This window comes from Sinocyclocheilus rhinocerous, unplaced genomic scaffold (assembly GCF_001515625.1).
Source record: "Sinocyclocheilus rhinocerous isolate Xijiao unplaced genomic scaffold, SAMN03320098_v1.1 scaffold662, whole genome shotgun sequence".
Taxonomy (NCBI): domain Eukaryota; kingdom Metazoa; phylum Chordata; class Actinopteri; order Cypriniformes; family Cyprinidae; genus Sinocyclocheilus; species Sinocyclocheilus rhinocerous.
The window spans coordinates 235,658-255,744 of record NW_015639782.1 but is presented as its reverse complement, the minus strand read 5'-3'; the positions used below and the strand labels follow the sequence as shown (position 1 = coordinate 255,744).

At 36.2% G+C, this 20,087-nt stretch overlaps 2 protein-coding genes and 1 pseudogene across 2 annotated transcripts in view; 1 reads left to right on the top strand and 2 right to left on the bottom strand.

Moving 5' to 3' along the window:
- LOC107751919 (long-chain-fatty-acid--CoA ligase 4-like) overlaps positions 1–2,105 on the bottom strand; it is a 16,221-nt gene extending 14,116 nt beyond the window's left edge. The window contains exon 1 of the mRNA XM_016567692.1: positions 2,017–2,105. The gene's annotated coding sequence lies outside the window, so the exon portion shown is untranslated. The remainder of the gene's footprint in view (positions 1–2,016) is intronic.
- A 478-nt stretch (positions 2,106–2,583) lies between these two features.
- Positions 2,584–9,024, bottom strand: LOC107752037 (peptidyl-prolyl cis-trans isomerase NIMA-interacting 4-like). Its single transcript, XM_016567888.1, has 3 exons — positions 8,720–9,024; positions 8,243–8,313; positions 2,584–2,987 (listed from the first exon to the last, which is right to left on the bottom strand). The coding sequence occupies exons 1-3, from the start codon at positions 8,754–8,756 to the stop codon at positions 2,805–2,807; spliced, it is 291 nt and encodes a 96-aa protein (XP_016423374.1). The 5' UTR covers positions 8,757–9,024; the 3' UTR covers positions 2,584–2,804.
- Positions 9,025–10,288: 1,264 nt separating this feature from the next.
- LOC107752036 (serine/threonine-protein kinase Nek5-like) lies at positions 10,289–12,839 on the top strand (annotated as a pseudogene).
- The last annotated feature ends 7,248 nt before the right edge of the window (positions 12,840–20,087 follow it).

Here is a 20,087-nt window from a genome sequence, read left to right as displayed (position 1 = left end):
GAGTATGGGTCACCATACTTGGCCACATGTCACGTCACTTTTCACTTTTTCACTTTTCACTCAACAATATTACAGCGAGAATAAAAGTTACTCCTTCTTTCTTTGTGTGAACATTTGGGCGGTGTTATGCAAATCTTCCCACATAGTGAGGTAGGTATGTGGGGGCGTGTTCGAACGAGCCGTTTTAGGTAGGTGTGGCTAACTCTTAACTTTTATAAAGAATATCTCTTTGGATTTGAGACTTTAGTCTTTGCAACTTTACAGATCTTCTTTATGCACCAAGAGCTTGTAACACTCTAAAGAGAAAGGAAAAAATGAAATCGCATCATATGACCCCTTTAAATTCTGAACTTTTTTTGTCTAAATAAAAACACTAAAAAATAAACCGTTTTTAAATGCTAGTAGTGAATGTAGACATCAAGATTTTAATGTTTCACATAGTTATTCATTTTGTGATTTGCTAAATATAACATTTAACACTGTTATTAAATTATAAATGTAAGCAAGACCACCAACTTCAAGCTGATACAAATATAATGCATATTAGGGATCCACCGTTATTAAAATTCTGGCAATAAGCCTATAATCATTTTTATGTTACGGTAAATAATCAATAAATTGTTGATATTCAGAACTTTTTGTACTCAACTAAAATTTGAAATGCTATAAATTAATTTAGACATCACTACTATAATATACAATATGTAAAATTAGCATTTAACAGTGTTAATTAAAAAACATTACCCTTACCATCATCTAATGTAAAAACAGGAAAAAATGAGTATCTACAATTAAATGTCATATACTTTCATTCACATACCTTTACTCTAGGAATATCGAATTAATGAAAGCTCTACCCTTGCTCTTCCAAAGGTAATTACATTACCTAATAACAAATTAACTTACGAAGAAACAAATGTTGATGCTGGCTGACTGGTGCAATTTTTTTTCATCTGCCCTGTACAAAGGTTATACTCAATGTGAACCCTAAAGCCTGGTGAGAGTGGTCAGTTGAGAAGACAGCCAATGATATCAATCCCTCCAGCTCACCCCACTCACGGGTCAGATCTTCAGCAGGTGGACACACAGCGGACTGGAATAGATTGATTGGATCCTGGATCAGATCCTATTATCTTTGTAGCATTTATCATCATCTTTTACAAACCGACCTCTGTTTACTAAAAGGACAACACCTTGTGTCAGGTTGACCTGAACATACACTTTCAAAGTACACATCAATAATGCTATTGAGTGGCTGTGATTACAGTTCTTATACAAATATTAACATAACCCACTGATGATGTTGTCATGTCAGTTCCACTTTAGAAAGTCTAACTCTCTGTAACATGTAGTTTTAAAGGATTTAAAGGTCAGATAAAGTTAGACATGTCAGAAAACATTAATAAAGGGGACTTTATCTAATAATTTTCGATAATAACTATAAAATTGTGGAAATTTTGGATGTTCAAAATGCCGTCTCGGCTCTAGGACTTGAGACGCAGCTAACGTTACACGTGTTCAGTCCATCACCGTGGAAACGGCTCGTTTTAATAAATGAAACACGCTCAATTTCACCCAGATCTCTTTGATTAATGGAATCCAGTATAGCTCTTTTATTCCGCCTAGTCTGATCATTTGAATGTGATGAAGAAGATGATGAAGATGATGGCGCTCTTCGTCAGATGAGAAACGTCAAACGCATCATCATCACAGCCAAGACATGCTTTTCCATCACATTAACTCATCATGTATTAAAACAATATTTACACACTTTAAGCTTCATTCAGACCAAGTAATGACGTGTAATATTCAGATGTGATGAAACAGCCTGCTGTTAGCCAGCTAGCGTTCCCTTTATCTCTTTCAGCCATCTATAAAGTTGTCGCAGTAAACAAGAAAAAAAAAGAAAAAACAATCCCCTCGTTAAGCATCACTGAGGTGAGAGATTACAGTAATGTAGGAGTAGCTGGCTAGAAAACGATGCCGGTTAAATCTTCCCGGCTTTTAGTCTCTTACCTTCACAGCCGGATCGGATGCTTGAGTCTCTCGCTGCCGAGCGCAATGACCGACAGTTACCTCCAGCGCGTGCTGTCACACCCGGAAATATTGCGTCATCTGACTCCATATTTTTCAGCCAATAGTAGTCTAGACAATGAAGCAAAAGCGACTTCCTGTTACTGCTAGTGCACTTCAGGTCACGACAATAATAGTTCTAGTGATAATATTAGCAATAACACACTTAAGACACACATTTCATGTTCTGTAGTATCATAAACAAATATATAATAAGCAAATAATGGTAAAAAGCTAATTGTAAAATCCAAATCTAGAATCTAGACTGTGAAGTAGGAGCATGTATTGGGTGTTTCAGGGTAATATAATTCAGGATGTGATATTAATTCAATTCAAGTTTATTTGTACAGCGCTTTTCACGATACAAATCATTGCAAAGCAACTTTACAGCAAATTAAGTTTCTACAATATTTAGTGGTAGCTTATCAGTGGTGACTGTCAGTCAATGTACATCTGGCAGAAATGTACGGAAAAATCAATCAATAATATAATATTCTTGTTCTGTAGTTTAAAAAAATATACTTATGCAGTACAGCATCAGTAAGACTTATTGGAAATATGATGCTACAACAAAATTTGTGGGGGAAAAAAACATTAATCAAAACAGTTTGCTCATTAAGATCAATTTTATTGGCTGCTATTCACATGGTCATATTAAAAAAAATCAAATATTCCATGACTGCAAAATGCTGTGTTGTAGATTAATCAAATGCAAAAGCTGTTCAGTCCATTTACTTTTTGCCTTCAACCATGATGATGTGGTAACCAAACTTCGTTTTCACAGGAGGATCGGTGTATACAGGTTTGTCCATAGTGCTGATGGGTAGTGCAAATGCTGCATCCTGAAATGGTCCCACCATTGATCCTCTTGTCATCCAGCCAAGGTCACCCTGTATGCAAATCAAAGCTTTAAACTAAAGAAGCCGTCGTTAAGGTTGTCTTGATACTTAAAAAAAAAAGAGGCATAATTTGAATAACAAATTACAGAGTAGTACTAAAACATACTTTGATCAAAATTGTAAAATTAAAGGTATATGCAGTTCTAAAGGTAGGCACCAGCTTTTCCCAGGTGTTTTAGTTTTCTACCTCGATGCACAATTCAAATGTTAATACAGTACTGATAAAACACTTTTTTTATTATTATGATAAAGTTAGAAATATCAGAAAACATTAATAAAAGGGACTTTATCTAATAATTTTCGATAATAAAAACTATGACTCAAAACCTACCTCTAAGATATATAAAATATATTTGCATAAATTTTGGACATGATCGCATGATGTTCAAAATGCCATCTCGGCTCTAGGATTTGAGACGCAGCTATGCGTTTTCAGTCCATCACTGTGGAAACGGCTTGTTTTAATAAATTAAACACGTTCAATTTCACCCAGAGCTCTTTGATTAATGGAACCTGGTAAAGCTCTTTTATGAAACATATTCTTTTATATAAACTATTTTAAAAAGATTGATACAGAAATTATACAGAAAGGCTGTACATTAGTGTTATAATAATAATAATAATAATATTATTATGTGTTCAGTATTCTATGCAAATTAGATTTTGAGCAATTTTCCAACATGGATAGTGCATTGAATACCATCTGCTGGTAAAAAACAAATAGTACCCATAGGAGCTACAGGATTTTTTTTTTTTTTTTTTACTCTTTCCACATCATGCAAGTGAGCATCTCTGGAGAGACCTAAAAATGGCTGTCCACCAACGTTTACCGTCCAACCTGACAGAACTGGAGAGGATTTGCAAGGAGGAATGGCAGAGGATCCCCAATTCCAGGTGTGAAAAACTTGTTGCATTTTTCCCAAAAAGACTCATGGCTGTATTAGATCAAATGGGTGCTTCTACTAAATACTGAGCATTTTTCAGTTTTTCTTTTTTAATAAATCTGCAAAGATGTCAACAATTCTGTGTTTTTCAATCAATATGGGGTGCTGTGTGTACATTAATGAGGAAAAAAAATTAACTTAAATGATTTTAGCAAATGGCTGCAATATAACAAAGAGTGAAAAATTTAAGGGGGTCTGAATACTTTCCGTACCCACTGTATATACACATACTGTATATAAGAATATAGGAAACTTTATCTTGTCTAATTTTTTTCTTTTAATTGGCTAAGAAATTAGATACACTGTTGGACAATAACCAATAAATGATTTGTTAATGTACTACAAACGCTTTTTTTTTCTCCCATTTTTATCACATAATAAGGCAGAATAGTTTCTGTGCTGTAATAAATGCTATGTCAAGTAGCACTGAATTGTTCGTATACATTATTTATTACCTGGAGATGATTTAAAAAAGCACAAATAAACCATATATTGTCGCAATCGTGTGTTTAATGACTTTACGTTTCCAAAGGTTTTTGCCTTTTATTCAGATCATACAGTGAAAGCTGGACGCTTTTGTCCATATTAGGGATTTCCTGGTACGTCTGAGTTATTACTTCTATATGAGTCCTTCTTGCACGTTCTGCGCGAGAGCGCCCTCCTGCTTAGAGTATGAATGAAACACACACTAAATTAGAATGATGTTCATCTCACCTCATTCTGGGTACTAATAAAACATTAGGTCATGCAAAGACTATCCTATCTCTTTGAATTTAAATCTATATTCAGTGTGGGGGTACATATATATATATATATATATATATATACATACATACATATATGTACGTATGTATGTATGCATGTATGTATGCATGTACGTACGTATGTATGTATGTAAGTATGTATGTATGCATGTATGTATGTATGCATGTATATATATATATATATATATATATACACACACATACATATCTAACCTTACTGTTGTCACATTTCCCTGGTTAAATAAACATTACATAAAAAAGGCCAAATACAATTCTATTTTGTATTTTTACACTATGTAATATTCTGTTTATCAAAACCAATAAATCTCATCAAGTTAGTGTTTTTAAGTATTTTTAAATTTATTCCAAAATAATAACAAAAGGCAGTAACAATACAAACAATATATTTTATTTGTCAACTGATGTTCAGCTGTTCAACTAGTGAATTTTACACTTTTTTATTTCACATTTTGTAATACTTGCGTTGTTTTATTTTTGTAATATCGATAACTTTCTCATCCAGTTTTTTTTTCTCTAAAGAGACTCTGCCTCCCTTGCCTTGACTGATGGCAGGCAACGACTGATGGCAGAAGCCGTACAACACACAAACATCAGAAATTCTTTAATCTTAAATTATGATCCTTTGAGGTTATGTAAATTTTGGCAGGTTATTTTACATTCATTTCATGCATGCAAATTAATAAAGTGATGAATTAAGTATAGAATTTTTGTAATAGCTACAAAAATGAAAATGGGCAAATGTGGGATCACTGAGAAATGAAATGTTTTTTTATTACAATTTGTATAACTACGGTTTTACTACTAATAGGATGCTTAAACTATGGTGAGTGTAGCAAAATGTTTTAACTGTAATGTTTTAACTTTGTTGCAAACAATTTTTACTGTTATTTTATAATGAAAAACAGTAGTAATATATTTATAATATTAATAGAAAGCATTCAATGTTAGAAAAGATCATTTATGTCATGTACTGTAAATGCCCTACATGTTTGAGGCATTAATTGTAACATTAGTATATACACCAAATATTTTGACCATACTTTCTTCTTTCACAGCAGGAAAACATTTTTGAGAGACACCAGGACTGCAGCTGACTGGTGTGGTAACAGAAATTTAAATAGATTTTTTTTTAATATAAAAAATTGATGATGCATACTACATACCAACAACCAGATGAGCACCAAACTAAATCCCTACACAAAGCTGCGTGGGCAGAAAGTTCTCCAGAGGAACTGTTTTTGTTTTTGTATTTGGGGAAAAAAAAGATTATGAGGTGTTCTGCACAGAAATGGTGTCAGGATCATGGACCTGTTTTGTTGTGTTTTGCCCCTGTTTTTGTTCCTGTGTTCCCTTATTTGGTCATGTTCCTGTCCTCGTTTAGTTTAATTAGTCATTCTGTGCACCTGTGTTGGTTAATTATCCCTTGCATTTAAGTTCTTGTCTGTGCATTTCTCCTCTGTCGGGTCTACTCGTTATGTACGTGTGTTTGCTCCAGTGCACATTGTGTGGATTTCCCCTGTGTTCCTTGGATTAAAGTCTGTTTACGTTTCCTCGTGCCTCCTGCGTGCTTCCTCAACAGCGTATTGTGACAGAAGACCCGACCAACACAGTCAGCTCCGTGTGTCCACCCTCTGTTTTTGTTTCCCGTTTTCTCTCAGTGTTTTTGTTTCCGTTGTGTTCACCCTCATGGATGCCCTCCTTCGCCCGGAATATCTCCTCCTCCTGCTGGAGCAGGGGGAGAGATCGCTCGAGGTCCATACCAGACTGTTTCTGGCCCTTGTCCATCTTACCAGCTACCCGGACGACGCGCTCTGCTCTTTCTGCGCCGTCGTCCGAAGATGGTCCTTGGGCAGATTTCGCTGCCTTTGTGGAGTGGATTCTGGAGAGAAACGGATCGCCTTTCATCGTCCCTCACGAGGATGATCTCGCCAGATCCACTCCAGACCCAGTGCCCAGCCCACCATCTCTCCGCGGTGCGGAGCATCAGCCCGAGCCCACCGATGACGGAGAGCCCATTACCGCCGTGATCAACGAGCCAGCACAAAGCCGAGCAACTGAGCGGAGGATCACCCCGATGTGAAGCCCCACCCATCAGACCAGGTGCGAGAGCCGGCGACAGTGCCCACCGCGAGGGAGCAAGCCATGGACAGTGAGAGCGCGGAGTGGAGCTCCGCCCACTGCACCGCGGCTGAGGGTGAGCTAATTATACATCTGGGACTGCTGGACTTTGAAGGGGACCTGATAGACTGGGAAACCGATCTGGAGGTCGACTTGCCCCCTCTCCTCTTCCTTAGCCCACCATCTATACGGTGCCATCCTCCATCTTCGCCATAGCTGGAGCATCCCTCTCTCCGGCTGCACCTCGTCGCTCCGTCCCACCGGCTCCGTTGGGCTCTTTCCTCCCGCCAGCTCCATCTTGGTCCTCAGTCGCTCCAGCTCCGCCACGGATCTCCGCCTCGGTCGCCAGAGCCCTCGGCTCCACCCTGGCCCCCCGGATCCTTGGCATCCCCCTGGCTCGTTGGCTCTCCGTCTCCGCCTCAGGGCTCCTCGGCCACCTGCTCCGCCTGACTTTTGCCTCAATAAACTATTAATTACTGTTCAGGTATAGGGTAAGATGTACAATATGGTCACGCACAATAAGGCATTAGTATGTACTTTATGAGTACTAATAAACAGCTAATATAGTAATATGCAAGCAACTAGTTAACTAAAGTGTTACATTAAATAAATGTTTGTGTGAGCGCGTGTGTGTGCGTATATACAGTATTGTCTAGCGGCAGCTGGGCACTCCTTATGTGTGTTCTTTATGGGAAAATGCTTATGCAATTTAGCTTATTGGGTTCATATTCTGATCGCATCTGCTTGCGTCCCTGCTTGCATATAATATGCATCATCAAATCTTTTATTTAAAAATAAAACAGTGTAGTTTACAGCAGAAACGGTGACAAACAATCGTGACTCCTGGTACGAACTCTGGCAGCTGATACATAAAAATGTATAATAATAATAATAATAATAATAATACAATTGTGGGAACTTTGCATCATCATTTAAAAAAAACACCACCGCACGCCAATGAGAACAGTGTAGTTTTTACCGAGCAAACAGCAGAAACGGCGAGAAAGACTGTGGCAGCTGCCACGAACTCTGGCAGCTGCCGTGGCATCTGGGGATGCCACCGGAAGTGGCGCTGCAACCTGCCGCTGCCAGAGAGAGTGCCAGCCCCTGCTGAGTTTTTTTTATTATTAAAATGTTTTAAATAGTTTTTATTTTCATGTTTTCATTTTTAGTTTTAGTAATTTTGTTGTGTGTTCTTGTTGTTATGTTTGCTTGTTTTTTAACAGGTCTATATATTTTTTTATTAATTTGTATTTCAGTTTGAGTTATTTTAGTACATCAAGTTAAACTAAATGAAAATGAGAATTTTTGCTTTGGCAACTAGCTGAAATAATACGTTTTATATATATATATATAATTTCAGTTAGCATTTATAGTATTTGTATGTAACAATTTTATGCAGATACAGTATACAGATGTTTACCTTTACAGCTGTACCACCTTTCTGAGCCTTCTCCTTCTTATCACTGTCCCCACTGCCTGAAGCAGCAGCCCCTGTCCAAATACAAATGTATATTAGTATCTTAAAAGTACAACTATGCAACTAAGATAATACCTATCCATTTGTATGTGCACTTGCTCTATTAAGCATTTTGAAATAACCATATTAAGCGAATCACACATTTGGCCACATTCCTCACGCAATTCACACTTTGACACATTTAGTAAAGATCCAATAGCCTGAAATGTTTCATTAACACTAGATTGTACAAAAACGAGAAAAAAATTCAAAAAAAGAGGTGTCAACAACAATGTTTACAATCTATTAGCCATAAACACTACAAGGTAGCTAGCATGTCAGCATAAATATTAGTGCAGCAATCAAATTATATGCTATAAATGTCGATATGGTGTCATTTGTTAGATTTTGTTCATGAAGCATCATATATTTGTTGTTTACCTTTAGCGCCTTTGCCACCCTTTCCTTTTGGTGGCATTTTCTATCTCCTCGTGTCAGATGTGTTTCCACTTAACGTTACACCTCAGCTAGCACAGAAGAGCTAGTAACAGATTCCCACGCGGTTAGAATGAAAATTACACAGCAGCTTTTTTTTAGCCTACAGTTTCACAGTATACGTTATTTAAGTCTGTGTTGTGTGCTAAACGACGCACGCAAATGCAACTATTTAACCGATGCAAAGAAACTATCTAAAACTATCTTTAACTTTGCGCATATATGAGTTAAAAGGACGCGCATGAGTACATTGAAGAGGCATGAACAGTTTCCGTTTTCACTCCAGTGACGATCGATTTTTTATTTATTTATTTATGGTGATGACCAATAGATGGGTTAATATGTTTTAATTACAACAGTATTTTTTTATTTTATTTTAAATAAAACAGATTATAATAGTAGGATTGTCAATGACATTTCTGCGCAAATGTGCCCAGCAATGATGCTCGTGAACAACCTAACACCGTAGACCCTCATGATGACCGTCCCTCTTATGTAGCCTGCTTTTGTGGAAAGTATCGATTTTATTGCATAACAATCATTAAAATGTTTAATGTTATCTGTTTTATGCATTTATGTTTTAAATTACCCATGCATCCTTTAAATTAAGCAAGTAATTCGCCTTTAGGCAGCTAATGCTCGAGTCAGAACGAATCAGATTTCCGTTTATTGAGAAGCAGCTGTTGCCATAGTAACATGAAGACAACACAGCCGCCTTCTGCAACGACGCATTATCTTAAAAAAAAAACAACAACAACCATAATTTAGACTAGTTTTGGTCAATAATGCATGATGACCCACAGGTAACAAAGATTTTAAAGATGTTTGCTTTCCAAAAAGTTTTTCACCTGGCAGTCAAACAGTTTAGAAGTTGATTTATTGAAGGCTCATATAATAACTCTTTGCTTACATTTACATTTAGTCATTTAGCAGACGCTTTTATCCAAAGCGACTTACAAATGAGGACAATAAAAGCAGTCAAAACTAACAAAAGAGCAACAATACATAAGTGCAAATGACAAGTCTCGGTTAGCCTAACGCATTACAAGTAGCAAGGTGTATATATATATATATATATTATACACACACACATATACACACACACACACACAGAAAAACAAGTAGATAGAATAGAAAAAATTACTAGTGTTTTTGTTTTTTTTAAATAAAAAAAGAAGATAAATATAGATAAAGTAGAATTAAAATAGAATAGAAAGTGCTAGAGTCAAAAAAAAGTGGAACAGATGTGTTTTTAGTCGTTTCTTGAAGATGGTTAAGGACTCAGCTGCTCGGATTGATTTGGGCAGATCATTCCACCAGGAGGGAACAGTTAATGAAAAAGTCTGTGAAAGGGATTTTGTGCATATTTCTTACATATCTGGTGTTTCCTTTAGACAGACATTTCTTATCCAAAAGATAAGTGGCCATAATCATATCCAGCTCTTAACTGGACAAATGAAATGTTCCTGCCAGTAGCAAGGGAATAAAGAAGATGTTTGGTGATTTGATGGTGTCATGGAGAAATATGATAAAGTCCTGACTCTTGGCAGAGGAGGAGCAGGTGTGGTGATGTTAATGAAACATGTCGATACAAAGAAATGATGTGCAGTCAAGAGAATACACGTGGACAGTTCCTGAAAAACAAAGAGCAAAGATGTGTTGCAAGAGGCAGATATTCTCAGGAGCTTGAAGCATCCTCATATTATAACATGGATTGACACTTTCTTTGACACAACTAATGAGCATATTTACATTGTTATGGATTATTGTGATGGTGGAACGCTGGACGACCACATTAAAGAGCAGAAGAGTGGGGAATACTTTGCAGAATGCAAAATTATGGACTGGTTTGTGCAAGTAGTCACGGCCGTCAGTTATATCCACTCTGAAAAGATCCTTCACAGAGATATCAAGCCTTCCAATGTGCTGTTAACCAAGAGAGGTGTGATTAAGCTTGGGGATTTTGGAATATCAAAGATTATGAACAACACGCTCGATATGGCCTCCACCTGTGTGGGAACCCCCAGTTATCTGAGTCCTGAACTCTGTCAGGATGTCCCATACAGCACTAAATCTGACATATGGGCTGTCGGCTGCCTGCTGTATGAGCGTTGTGCCCTCAAACCAGCATTTGAAGCTAAAAATCTCCTGAGTCTGTTTTACAAGATCATCACTGGAGAGTACATCAAGATCCCCGAGAGGTATTCAGAAGACATTCATACATTAATCGAGAAAATGCTGTCCTTGGTTCCTGAGAATAGACCGAGTGCGAGCAGCATACTTAGCATGACCTATATGCAAGAACATCTGGGAAATGCTCAAACAAAAGAAGATCTTAATGAAGAAATGGCATCGATGGAAAGCAGAACAGATAGTGCCTCAGCTGTCTCTGACAAGACACTGAAAACAGAGGCATCATGCAGCGCTGAGGAGGAAGTGGCCCATGAAGGAACAGAGCTTGATTACTCAGAGGACTTTGATGAACATGATAGCTATGCATCCTCAGAGGATGTTTCGAGGGAAGATGAGTCCTCCAGCCATGCCAATGTGGTTGAAGAGGCATTTGAGGAATCTACTGGTAAGAGTGTGATGTAACCATATTAATATTTTCCATTGTTTTATTATTATTATGAGTTATATCTCCAAGGCAACAGGCCTAGGCTGATGGTGATCTAAGAATGATTTCCTATTTTTCCTGGCTTTTCCAACACCTTTGAGGATTCTCTACATGTGTTTTTCTTCACTTTTGACAGTTGTGTTTGAAGACGAAGACATCTCTGACTATCCAGATGACTTTGAAGAAGCTGAGGATGATGACCTTGTTGAAGTGGTCATCTACGCCAGAGATGCCATGAACTGTGTTTCAGAGAATGACGTGTTTGATGTGGAACTGGAGCTCAAAGATGAAGGCGGTTTCTCTGTCACAATGAAAATGTTAAAAGAGAGATACATGGGTAAACATGCAAATGTAACATTTTTACTACAAGTAGATTCTTTTTGTTTTCTTTTATCACTTGATTTGTTGTTGTTGTTGTTGTTTTTTTTCCCCTTGGTGTGTCTTAATTAAATCAATGATGAATTTACCAATCTGCTTCAAATATAGTTTTAACAATCAAATGAGATTTTTACGTTTACATCAAGGTTGCAGTGGTCTAGTGATTTGCAGAACATGATTTCTATCATTACTGATTTCAGAGCATTTAAAATAATTAAAATAATTGAAAATCTCTCTCTCTCTCTCTCTCTCTATATATATATATATATACACACACATGGGTGCACATAAGTGGTCCGCAGCGGTCCAAAAAACTAAAATAAAGTGCAATATTATTATCAGTCTTATTAATTTATTTTTTTTATATTTATATTTAATGGGTAACAGTATATGCAGTGTGAGGACCAAACCAAATCTCCAGGTTCTCATATGAGAACCAGGCTGAAAAACTTATGTGCACCCCTGTATATATACACACACACACATACCTAGACTTTGTCTTTCATCATCTAGTACATCTGCAGATATCTCTCTCTCTCTCTCTCTCTCTATATATATATATACACACATGGGTGCACATAAGTGGTCCGCAGTGGTCCAAAAAACTAAAATAAAGTGCTTTATTATTATCAGTCTTATTAATTTATTTTTTTTATATTTATATTTAATGGGTAACAGTATATGCAGTGTGAGGACCAAACCAAATCTCCAGGTTCTCATATGAGAACCAGGCTGAAAAACTTATGTGCACCCCTGTATATATACACACACACACATACCTAGACTTTGTCTTTCATCATCTAGTACATCTGCAGATATCAGAGTAGTTCTGGATACTGTTTGCCAACACATCTGGTTCTCCGAGTGTCTCTGCATACTCAGGTAAATGCTTTTCTGCTTTCTGGATTTATAGAGGATGTTGGAGCCTCAGTCTATGAGGAAATCAGTGGGCATTTTCTAAATGGCCTCACGCCAGAAGACCTGCAGCCACAATTCCAGCACATAATCGGGACAGACCATCTGGAGACCTGCTACCTCATTTTCAACCTTGACCAAGAGACCACATGCTGAATCATGTCTGTTCAATTTAGAGAAAGTCATTTTCTGTCATTCTCTAATGATGAGTCATTGTTTAAAGATGAACCCCAGCAAATGATGGAATTGTATGAAGCATACAGAGTATTTTAAATACAGCGTTTTGTAATATATGTAATCATATATGAATTATAATTAATATTTTGAAATAGTGAGGTCTTGTAGGTATTTGATATCAAGAAAATGGGACGTTTGAAACTCCTTTGAAAGTGTTACCTTGTATAACCAGAAGGTGGCACTCTAAATTAAGAAAATGTTGTCTGGCGTTAACATACCAGTCCAGAAAATGATCATATCATAGTCTCCCATATCGACACTTTTAGCACATCACAGGGACTGAAGTATAAAACAGCTGCCTTTTAAATTTACTATATTGTGAATACAAAAATTCATTATATCAGTGGCACCCAGTCGACTACTTTTTTCAAGTGATTTAACCCATTTTTCTGCCTAGAGCTGAGAAATGATCTCTTAACACAGCCGTTAAACAATGCTTATAAATGTGAAAGCAGTGGAGAATATCATGTGAACATTTCCTGCTGTGATTTCACTCCACTATTGCAATGTAAAACAGAAGACATTTGCTGAATTTGTAAATTTATGGGCCACAGCTGCAGTTGTTTTCCACTTAAGGCGTTTTCCCTTAAACTTGTCCAGATTATTCCAACAGAGAATTAGAGATAGAGAAACTGCCATGTGAAACTGTATGAATGACCCTGCATTATATTTCATTTAAGAATGTTCACGATCTGCCTTTAGACGAAAGTGTGTTATCAAGCAAGCATTAACATGGGAAAGCTGCACCAACTTTTTTTGCCAGTATAAGATGACATGGATGTCCTCACATAATGTGGTTTTGGCTGTAGATCCTTTTTCATCAAAAATCAAGGCCATGTTGGTGTCAAATTGAGTGTGTGTTTTTATAGATGGAGTGGAATAAACAGATGTAGAATACCTTAAAAACTCGTTTTCACTTAAACTTAAACTGAACATTGAAAATGTAAAGTCATTCCCACAAAATACATTTATTTTTCATCTTATGTCCTGGAAAGAGTAAAGCATGGATCGAGGAGTCATTCAGGATAGAGCTTTAAAATTTTTCCATAAGCCTGATGGATTACAATGTGTTTCTTTATTTATCCATCTATGCATTTGTATGAGTGGATGAGAGACCAGAATAGATGCTGACATGCCTGAGACCGCTTTAAGTAGCAATCACCTCTATGCCTTGTCACTTTAAAACCTGTCAATATTTCATCCATAGTAAAACTAGGGGGAGAGCTTGTCACTTGTGTCTTCAGGGCTTTGCACTAAGTTTGATGCGTTATTGATTGATTGCTGCGTGAGTGCTCCACCCTTCAGCTCAAGTGTGCTTTCTTCTTGCTTTGTTTTTTTGCATATTATTCAGAAAAGAGGCTAGGGTCCTAATTAGCAGTCTTTCTTTGTTTTTGAGTTGGAGTTTTTGACATGCACCATTCAAAAAAAAAAAAAATTCAGAAAAATTACAAGTTGATCTTTATTCACTTGTTGTGTTGTTGTTTTACTTGGTGTGTCCTAATTATATTTTACTTCAATGATGAATTTAACAACCTAATGTTTATAGTCAAATGAGATTTGTACATGTTGCTGCCAAGGTTGCAGTGGTCTAAATTAATATTTGGAGAGCATTTAAAGACTATTGTTTTAAAGCATTCAAAAAATAATTAGAATAACATTTTACAGGAATATATATATAATGCATATATATTTAATGAGAAAATTGAGTATTTTAACTTTTTAAATCACACTATAACCGATTTCTGTAATTTGAACAGTAAGTTATTGTAATTTACAGCAATCTCTACATAATATATCGATACTGTACATTTTCGTGAAAAAAAAAAAAAAAATTCAAGCACTAATTATATTTTACTTCAATGATGAATTTAACAACCTAATGTTTATAGTCAAATGAGATTTGTACATGTTGCTGCCAAGGTTGCAGTGGTCTAAATTAATATTTGGAGAGCATTTAAAGACTATTGTTTTAAAGCATTCAAAAAATAATTAGAATAACATTTTACAGGAATATATATATAATGCATATATATTTAATGAGAAAATTGAGTATTTTAACTTTTTAAATCACACTATAACCGATTTCTGTAATTTGAACAGTAAGTTATTGTAATTTACAGCAATCTCTACATAATATATCGATACTGTACATTTTCGTGAAAAACAAAAATATATATTCAAGCGTCAGGTTTTAATATGCAATTAGCTTTGTTTGCTTATTATTGCTGATCTGCAAAAATCAGTCATTTTTCTTCTTATAGGCCATATGTTTTTGTCTGGGGAACTGCCCCATTCTTTGGCAAACATATTCAGAAAAGTCGTCTTTAACAGTCATGATATTCCAAAGAGAAAGGAAGTGCTCCAGAGAGAATGGGAGGAAACTCAGGAAAACATGTTTCCCCTGACCTTTAATAGACAGCACATGTCTGGCCAATCGGTGTGAGATTTCTCTGCTAGATAGAATTGATTAGCATACTGCTCCTCACACATGTGTTCCATTGAAAGCTGGATGTTTAAATTGCTCATTTTCTTATCAGAAAATATTTTATGGAAAACATTAGTTCCAGCAGTACTGTAAATCTAACCCACTTGACTCATTCATTCAAGACCATAGGATGGAAGTAAAGAAACATGCATGATAGTGAAGCACACAGCATCAAAGTTTTGTCCCTCTTCCAAGCAGCAGAATACAACAAACAATAATAACCTCCAGGCTGACTGTTTTTTGTCAGAGCACTAAAATATTGATGTGCCATTGTTTCCGGTGAAACAGCTCCACTGGAGACCAGTGATTATTAGAGAAGTGAGGTGGAAGATGGTGACAGTAGCCTGCACTCTAACCTGCTCCAGATGCATCTCCAGAGACAGCACAGATCACAAAGCACATCTCCCTGTGAAAAACAGCCCTATTCTAACCCAAGAGCACAGGGACTAAAAGCAGCACTGAAAATGACATCTAACTCATCAGCTACGACTGTGTATGAAAGCAAATGGCTTTATCCAGCGGGAGAGTAAAAACCACATGTACAGGTAAGGTTGATGGCACTTTACCTGATCTCAGCATCTTGAGCTGACGCTAGGATCAAAATAACTACGACAACAGCTGTCTGAACGGCTTATGTCAGGATTGTACAACATGAATCTAACCATGAAACTATGAAACTGTACAGCAGTGATTTATACTACAGTTCAGCTGTTAAATATATAGGTTTATAGGTGTTACTACTTTGAATAACCATATGCTCCAATTAAATGTTACTCAGTTATTTAGAAAATACCAGCTGATTACTATAGAAACCTGTTTAGGCCTTAGAGTACAAGAAATGAAAAAGATATGCAATTGTGTCAGTTATTTTATGACTTTACATGTTGAAATATGACTTTTTTTTTCTCCACAATGTGATTTTAAATTTCAAACATGTGACTTTGTTTCTTATAATTGCGACTTAACTCAAAAAAGTAATTTTTATTGCCAAATTGTGACTTTATCTTACAATCTGACCTTAAATTTCGCAGTTGCAATGTTTATTCTCATTAACTGTGATTTTATAACTGACAATGTGACTTTACATGCCACAATATGACTTTATATTTTATAACTCACAATGTGACTTTATATCTCTCAATTACAATTTCGTCAGAAATGGGATTTTAAATCTTGCAGTTGCAATATTTTTTCTCATAATTGCAATTTTGTAACTCACAGTGACGATGTGATGCAATTATTTTATATCACCACAATGTGACCTTACATCTCACAGTTGCGACAGTTTCTCATAACTGCAGTTTTATAACTCACAATTTAATTTTATATCTCTCAATTGTGATTTTATCTCACAATTTGACTTTAAAGTTTTTAATTTGAAAGTTTAAACGATTAAATTTTAAAGTTGCAAAGCTTCTTTCTCATAACTGAGTTTTTATAACTCATAATGTGACTTTATATATGACTTCATATCTCCAGAATATAACTTTAAATCTTGCAATTGTGACATTGTTTCTTATAACTTAGATTTTATAACTCACAATGTGACTTTACTTGTTGCAATATGACTTTCTATCTCCCAGTTGTGATTTTATATCTCCACAATATCTTTTTAAATTTCAGAGATGCGACATTATAACTCACTATATGACTTTATAATTTTCTCTCGATGACATTAGGCCTAAATATTGCAATGCGGCTTTAAATTTCACAACTGCGACTTTGTTTCTTATAATTGTGATTTTATAACTAATTTATCTTATTTTACACTTTATCTGAGGTGTGAGTCTTGGTTCGATCTCTGCCCAGTCTTAGGGTTGCGGTGGGGCAGTTTAATAAGAGCTATTGTAGATGCCCTTGTAAATGATCAGTGTCAACAGAGTGCACTTTATGGAGTGTGTAGTGTGCTCCTGAGAGGATTATCCAATGACGAGAGGTGAAAGGGGTCTTTGCGCCCTTCAGGCATTAGCCGAAACTGCCAGAATGTCATTTCCAACTTTATAAAATTGATTTCAGAGTGCAAAGCTCTGACAGTGACACCCGTGCCACATGAAGGATTCTGTGGATATTATCACTGAAATTTGGTATTTTAAGTCATGCATGGACAGATGTTTTCTGGTCTCAAGAATAGTATTTTGTCCTTCAGTGACAGTTATGTCACAGAGAAAGTCTTTAAAGGACCCCAGACTAGGATGCAACGGAGAGCAAGATCAATTTTCCCCCTCAGATCCTTTAATCCAGTTTATTGGAGGTCCAGTAACACTCAGCACAATATTGTGATATTAAAGGGTATTGGTCCCATTCTGCTATTGTGGTTGCTGGTCTGTAATCTTCCTGTGAAGGTATCTCACAGGAGCTGGATCCATATTTTACAATAAATGGTGCAGACAATTTTGGACCACTCAAAAGTGGAGTGTTTGATGTACTGGAACAGTAATAGGCCTAAAGCAGTTTTGTGATCCCTCAGGCATCTCTTCAACATTAGGATCTCCTTGGTGTTTGTTTTTGACTCACTCATAATTCACAGTGAAGCTCTCTGACATTTGAAAGCTTAGAAGCCTGTGCCCATAGAGGAACATGGTAGCACTTTTCTACCGAAGATGGCATTTGTGTGCGGGATTAGACCTATGAATGACTGGAAAGAAAAAAAATCTTTGTGAAGCCAGTAGGTGGCGATTTTTTTTATTCACACTACACACATTCATACCAAATGGAACATACTTCTTTTAACGTTTAAAGTTTGTTTCACAGTAATTGATTTCAGACGCAGCTACTGTCCTTACGAATGAATCAATCACTGAATCGATTAATTCAGAAACTAAACAAATGACTAGATGCATCTGAAATTGCATATTGAGTAAGTACTATAAGAACTTACTTAGCAACCATTAAATGTTCTATATAGTATGAATTCAATTAAATTCGGATGCGCTACATCATGTTGTTATTAACATGTGATCTACAGTGTCAGTTATGTTGCTTTGGTTCCATTCTTAACTCCTCTCCCTTGGCCTCATGGGATAGTAAAGTGTTCATTGAACGTTCATCACAATATAAGGTCATACAGAGATGTTTCCTCTGCTGTTTTATGAATACTGTGAATTTGGTTATACTGTCTTTGTGAGTGAGTCATTGAGTCATTCATTGAAATGATTTGTCTAAAAACAGGACTACTTTGTGTTGCTTGGAGATACAACAGTGTTGTTAAAAATCGCCAACGTAACTGTCAATATTGTGTCTAAAATGTAAGTTTAGACATTTTCTCAGCAATAACTTAGCTTGTTTATTGTTGTGTAAAAGCAACATCACTCTTGTAATCGTGAAAATATGTAAGGCCATGAGAGCTCACAATGACAGCAATCTCTATAAATCAATAAGATTAAAAGTTGGGAGAATGCAGGAGCTTTGTTTTCAACTGAAGCTTTAACCGAAGTGCTTTTTATATTTAATATTGGATAAAGACAAGCAGATCTAAAGACAAATTTTGTCCTTCCAATGGTTATTCCTCAAGTCCTAAACCATATTCTCCACAGGCCACTTTACATTACATTTTATAGCGGTATGAAAACCCACTTCTTTCTCAGTGGGTGGTAGAGGTTTTGTAAGGGCTTTGGGAGCGTTCTCACTGGGGGAATCCCAGTCGCGTGGAAACAGCAGAGATTTCGAAGATAAGTCTTGTCTAAATGGAAGATCTGTAGAAGGAAGTTGATGAACAACTGTGCTTTCCTTTCCAAGATTTCTATCTAGGAATGTGCTGTGCTTTCACCTACCACTGCAACGTGAGCAGAAGCAATAATACTTTTTTTCATATATGAGCATTTGTAAGAATATGCTTCCAGCTAACAAAACTATGTTCTAAGGATGTTTTGCTAACGTTCCCACTAAGTTATGATAATGTTGTGTTTGAATGTCCTCAGATTGTTCAAAAATGTATTTATTTATTTGGTTTGTGAACATTTTGAAAATATTAAATTGCATAATTTTGCAAATATTATGGGATCGTTACTTATGACTTTTCTCAGAACCATCTGAAACAAGTAAAACGTTTAAAAAAACACAACAAACTGTATTTACACAACACCGTTTTCAACTAAAAATGGAAAACTTTTTATGCTTTCTGGCCATTTACACAACAATGGCATTTTGGGGGCCTGAAAACACAAACTTTTGAAAATGATACCATTATCATCTCTGTGTAAACTACAAAACCGCAAATATGTGAAAACAGTGAAAAATCATGCGCATGCACATTACGTGCTCAGTCTATTGGCGCAGGCGTGTAGTGTTTCTTTACAAAGTGACATTGCCAACTACTGGCCTGGCATGCATTATACAGCATTTGTAGTCATTTCTGTGGATCCATGTGAACAGGGATCATTTTGACATGCAAATGAATGCAATCATTGTTGTGCAAATGCACCCTAAAATGTTTCAGAAAATTGTTCCATGAATAAATATCACACAAGACGGAGCCAAGACCAAGTAACCAAATAAGACCACATAACTTTGAGCAAATGTTCAAATATTTGTTACGAGGAGAACATTATGAAGAGCCTTGCTAGAATGTTAGCCAAAGCTCTGAGAATGTTACCTGTTAGCTGGGCTTTATGGTACATAACATTTCAGTATAGTAAAAAGCAGAGGCGGACAGTTGTGAAGTATTTTTACTTTGCTGTAAAAGT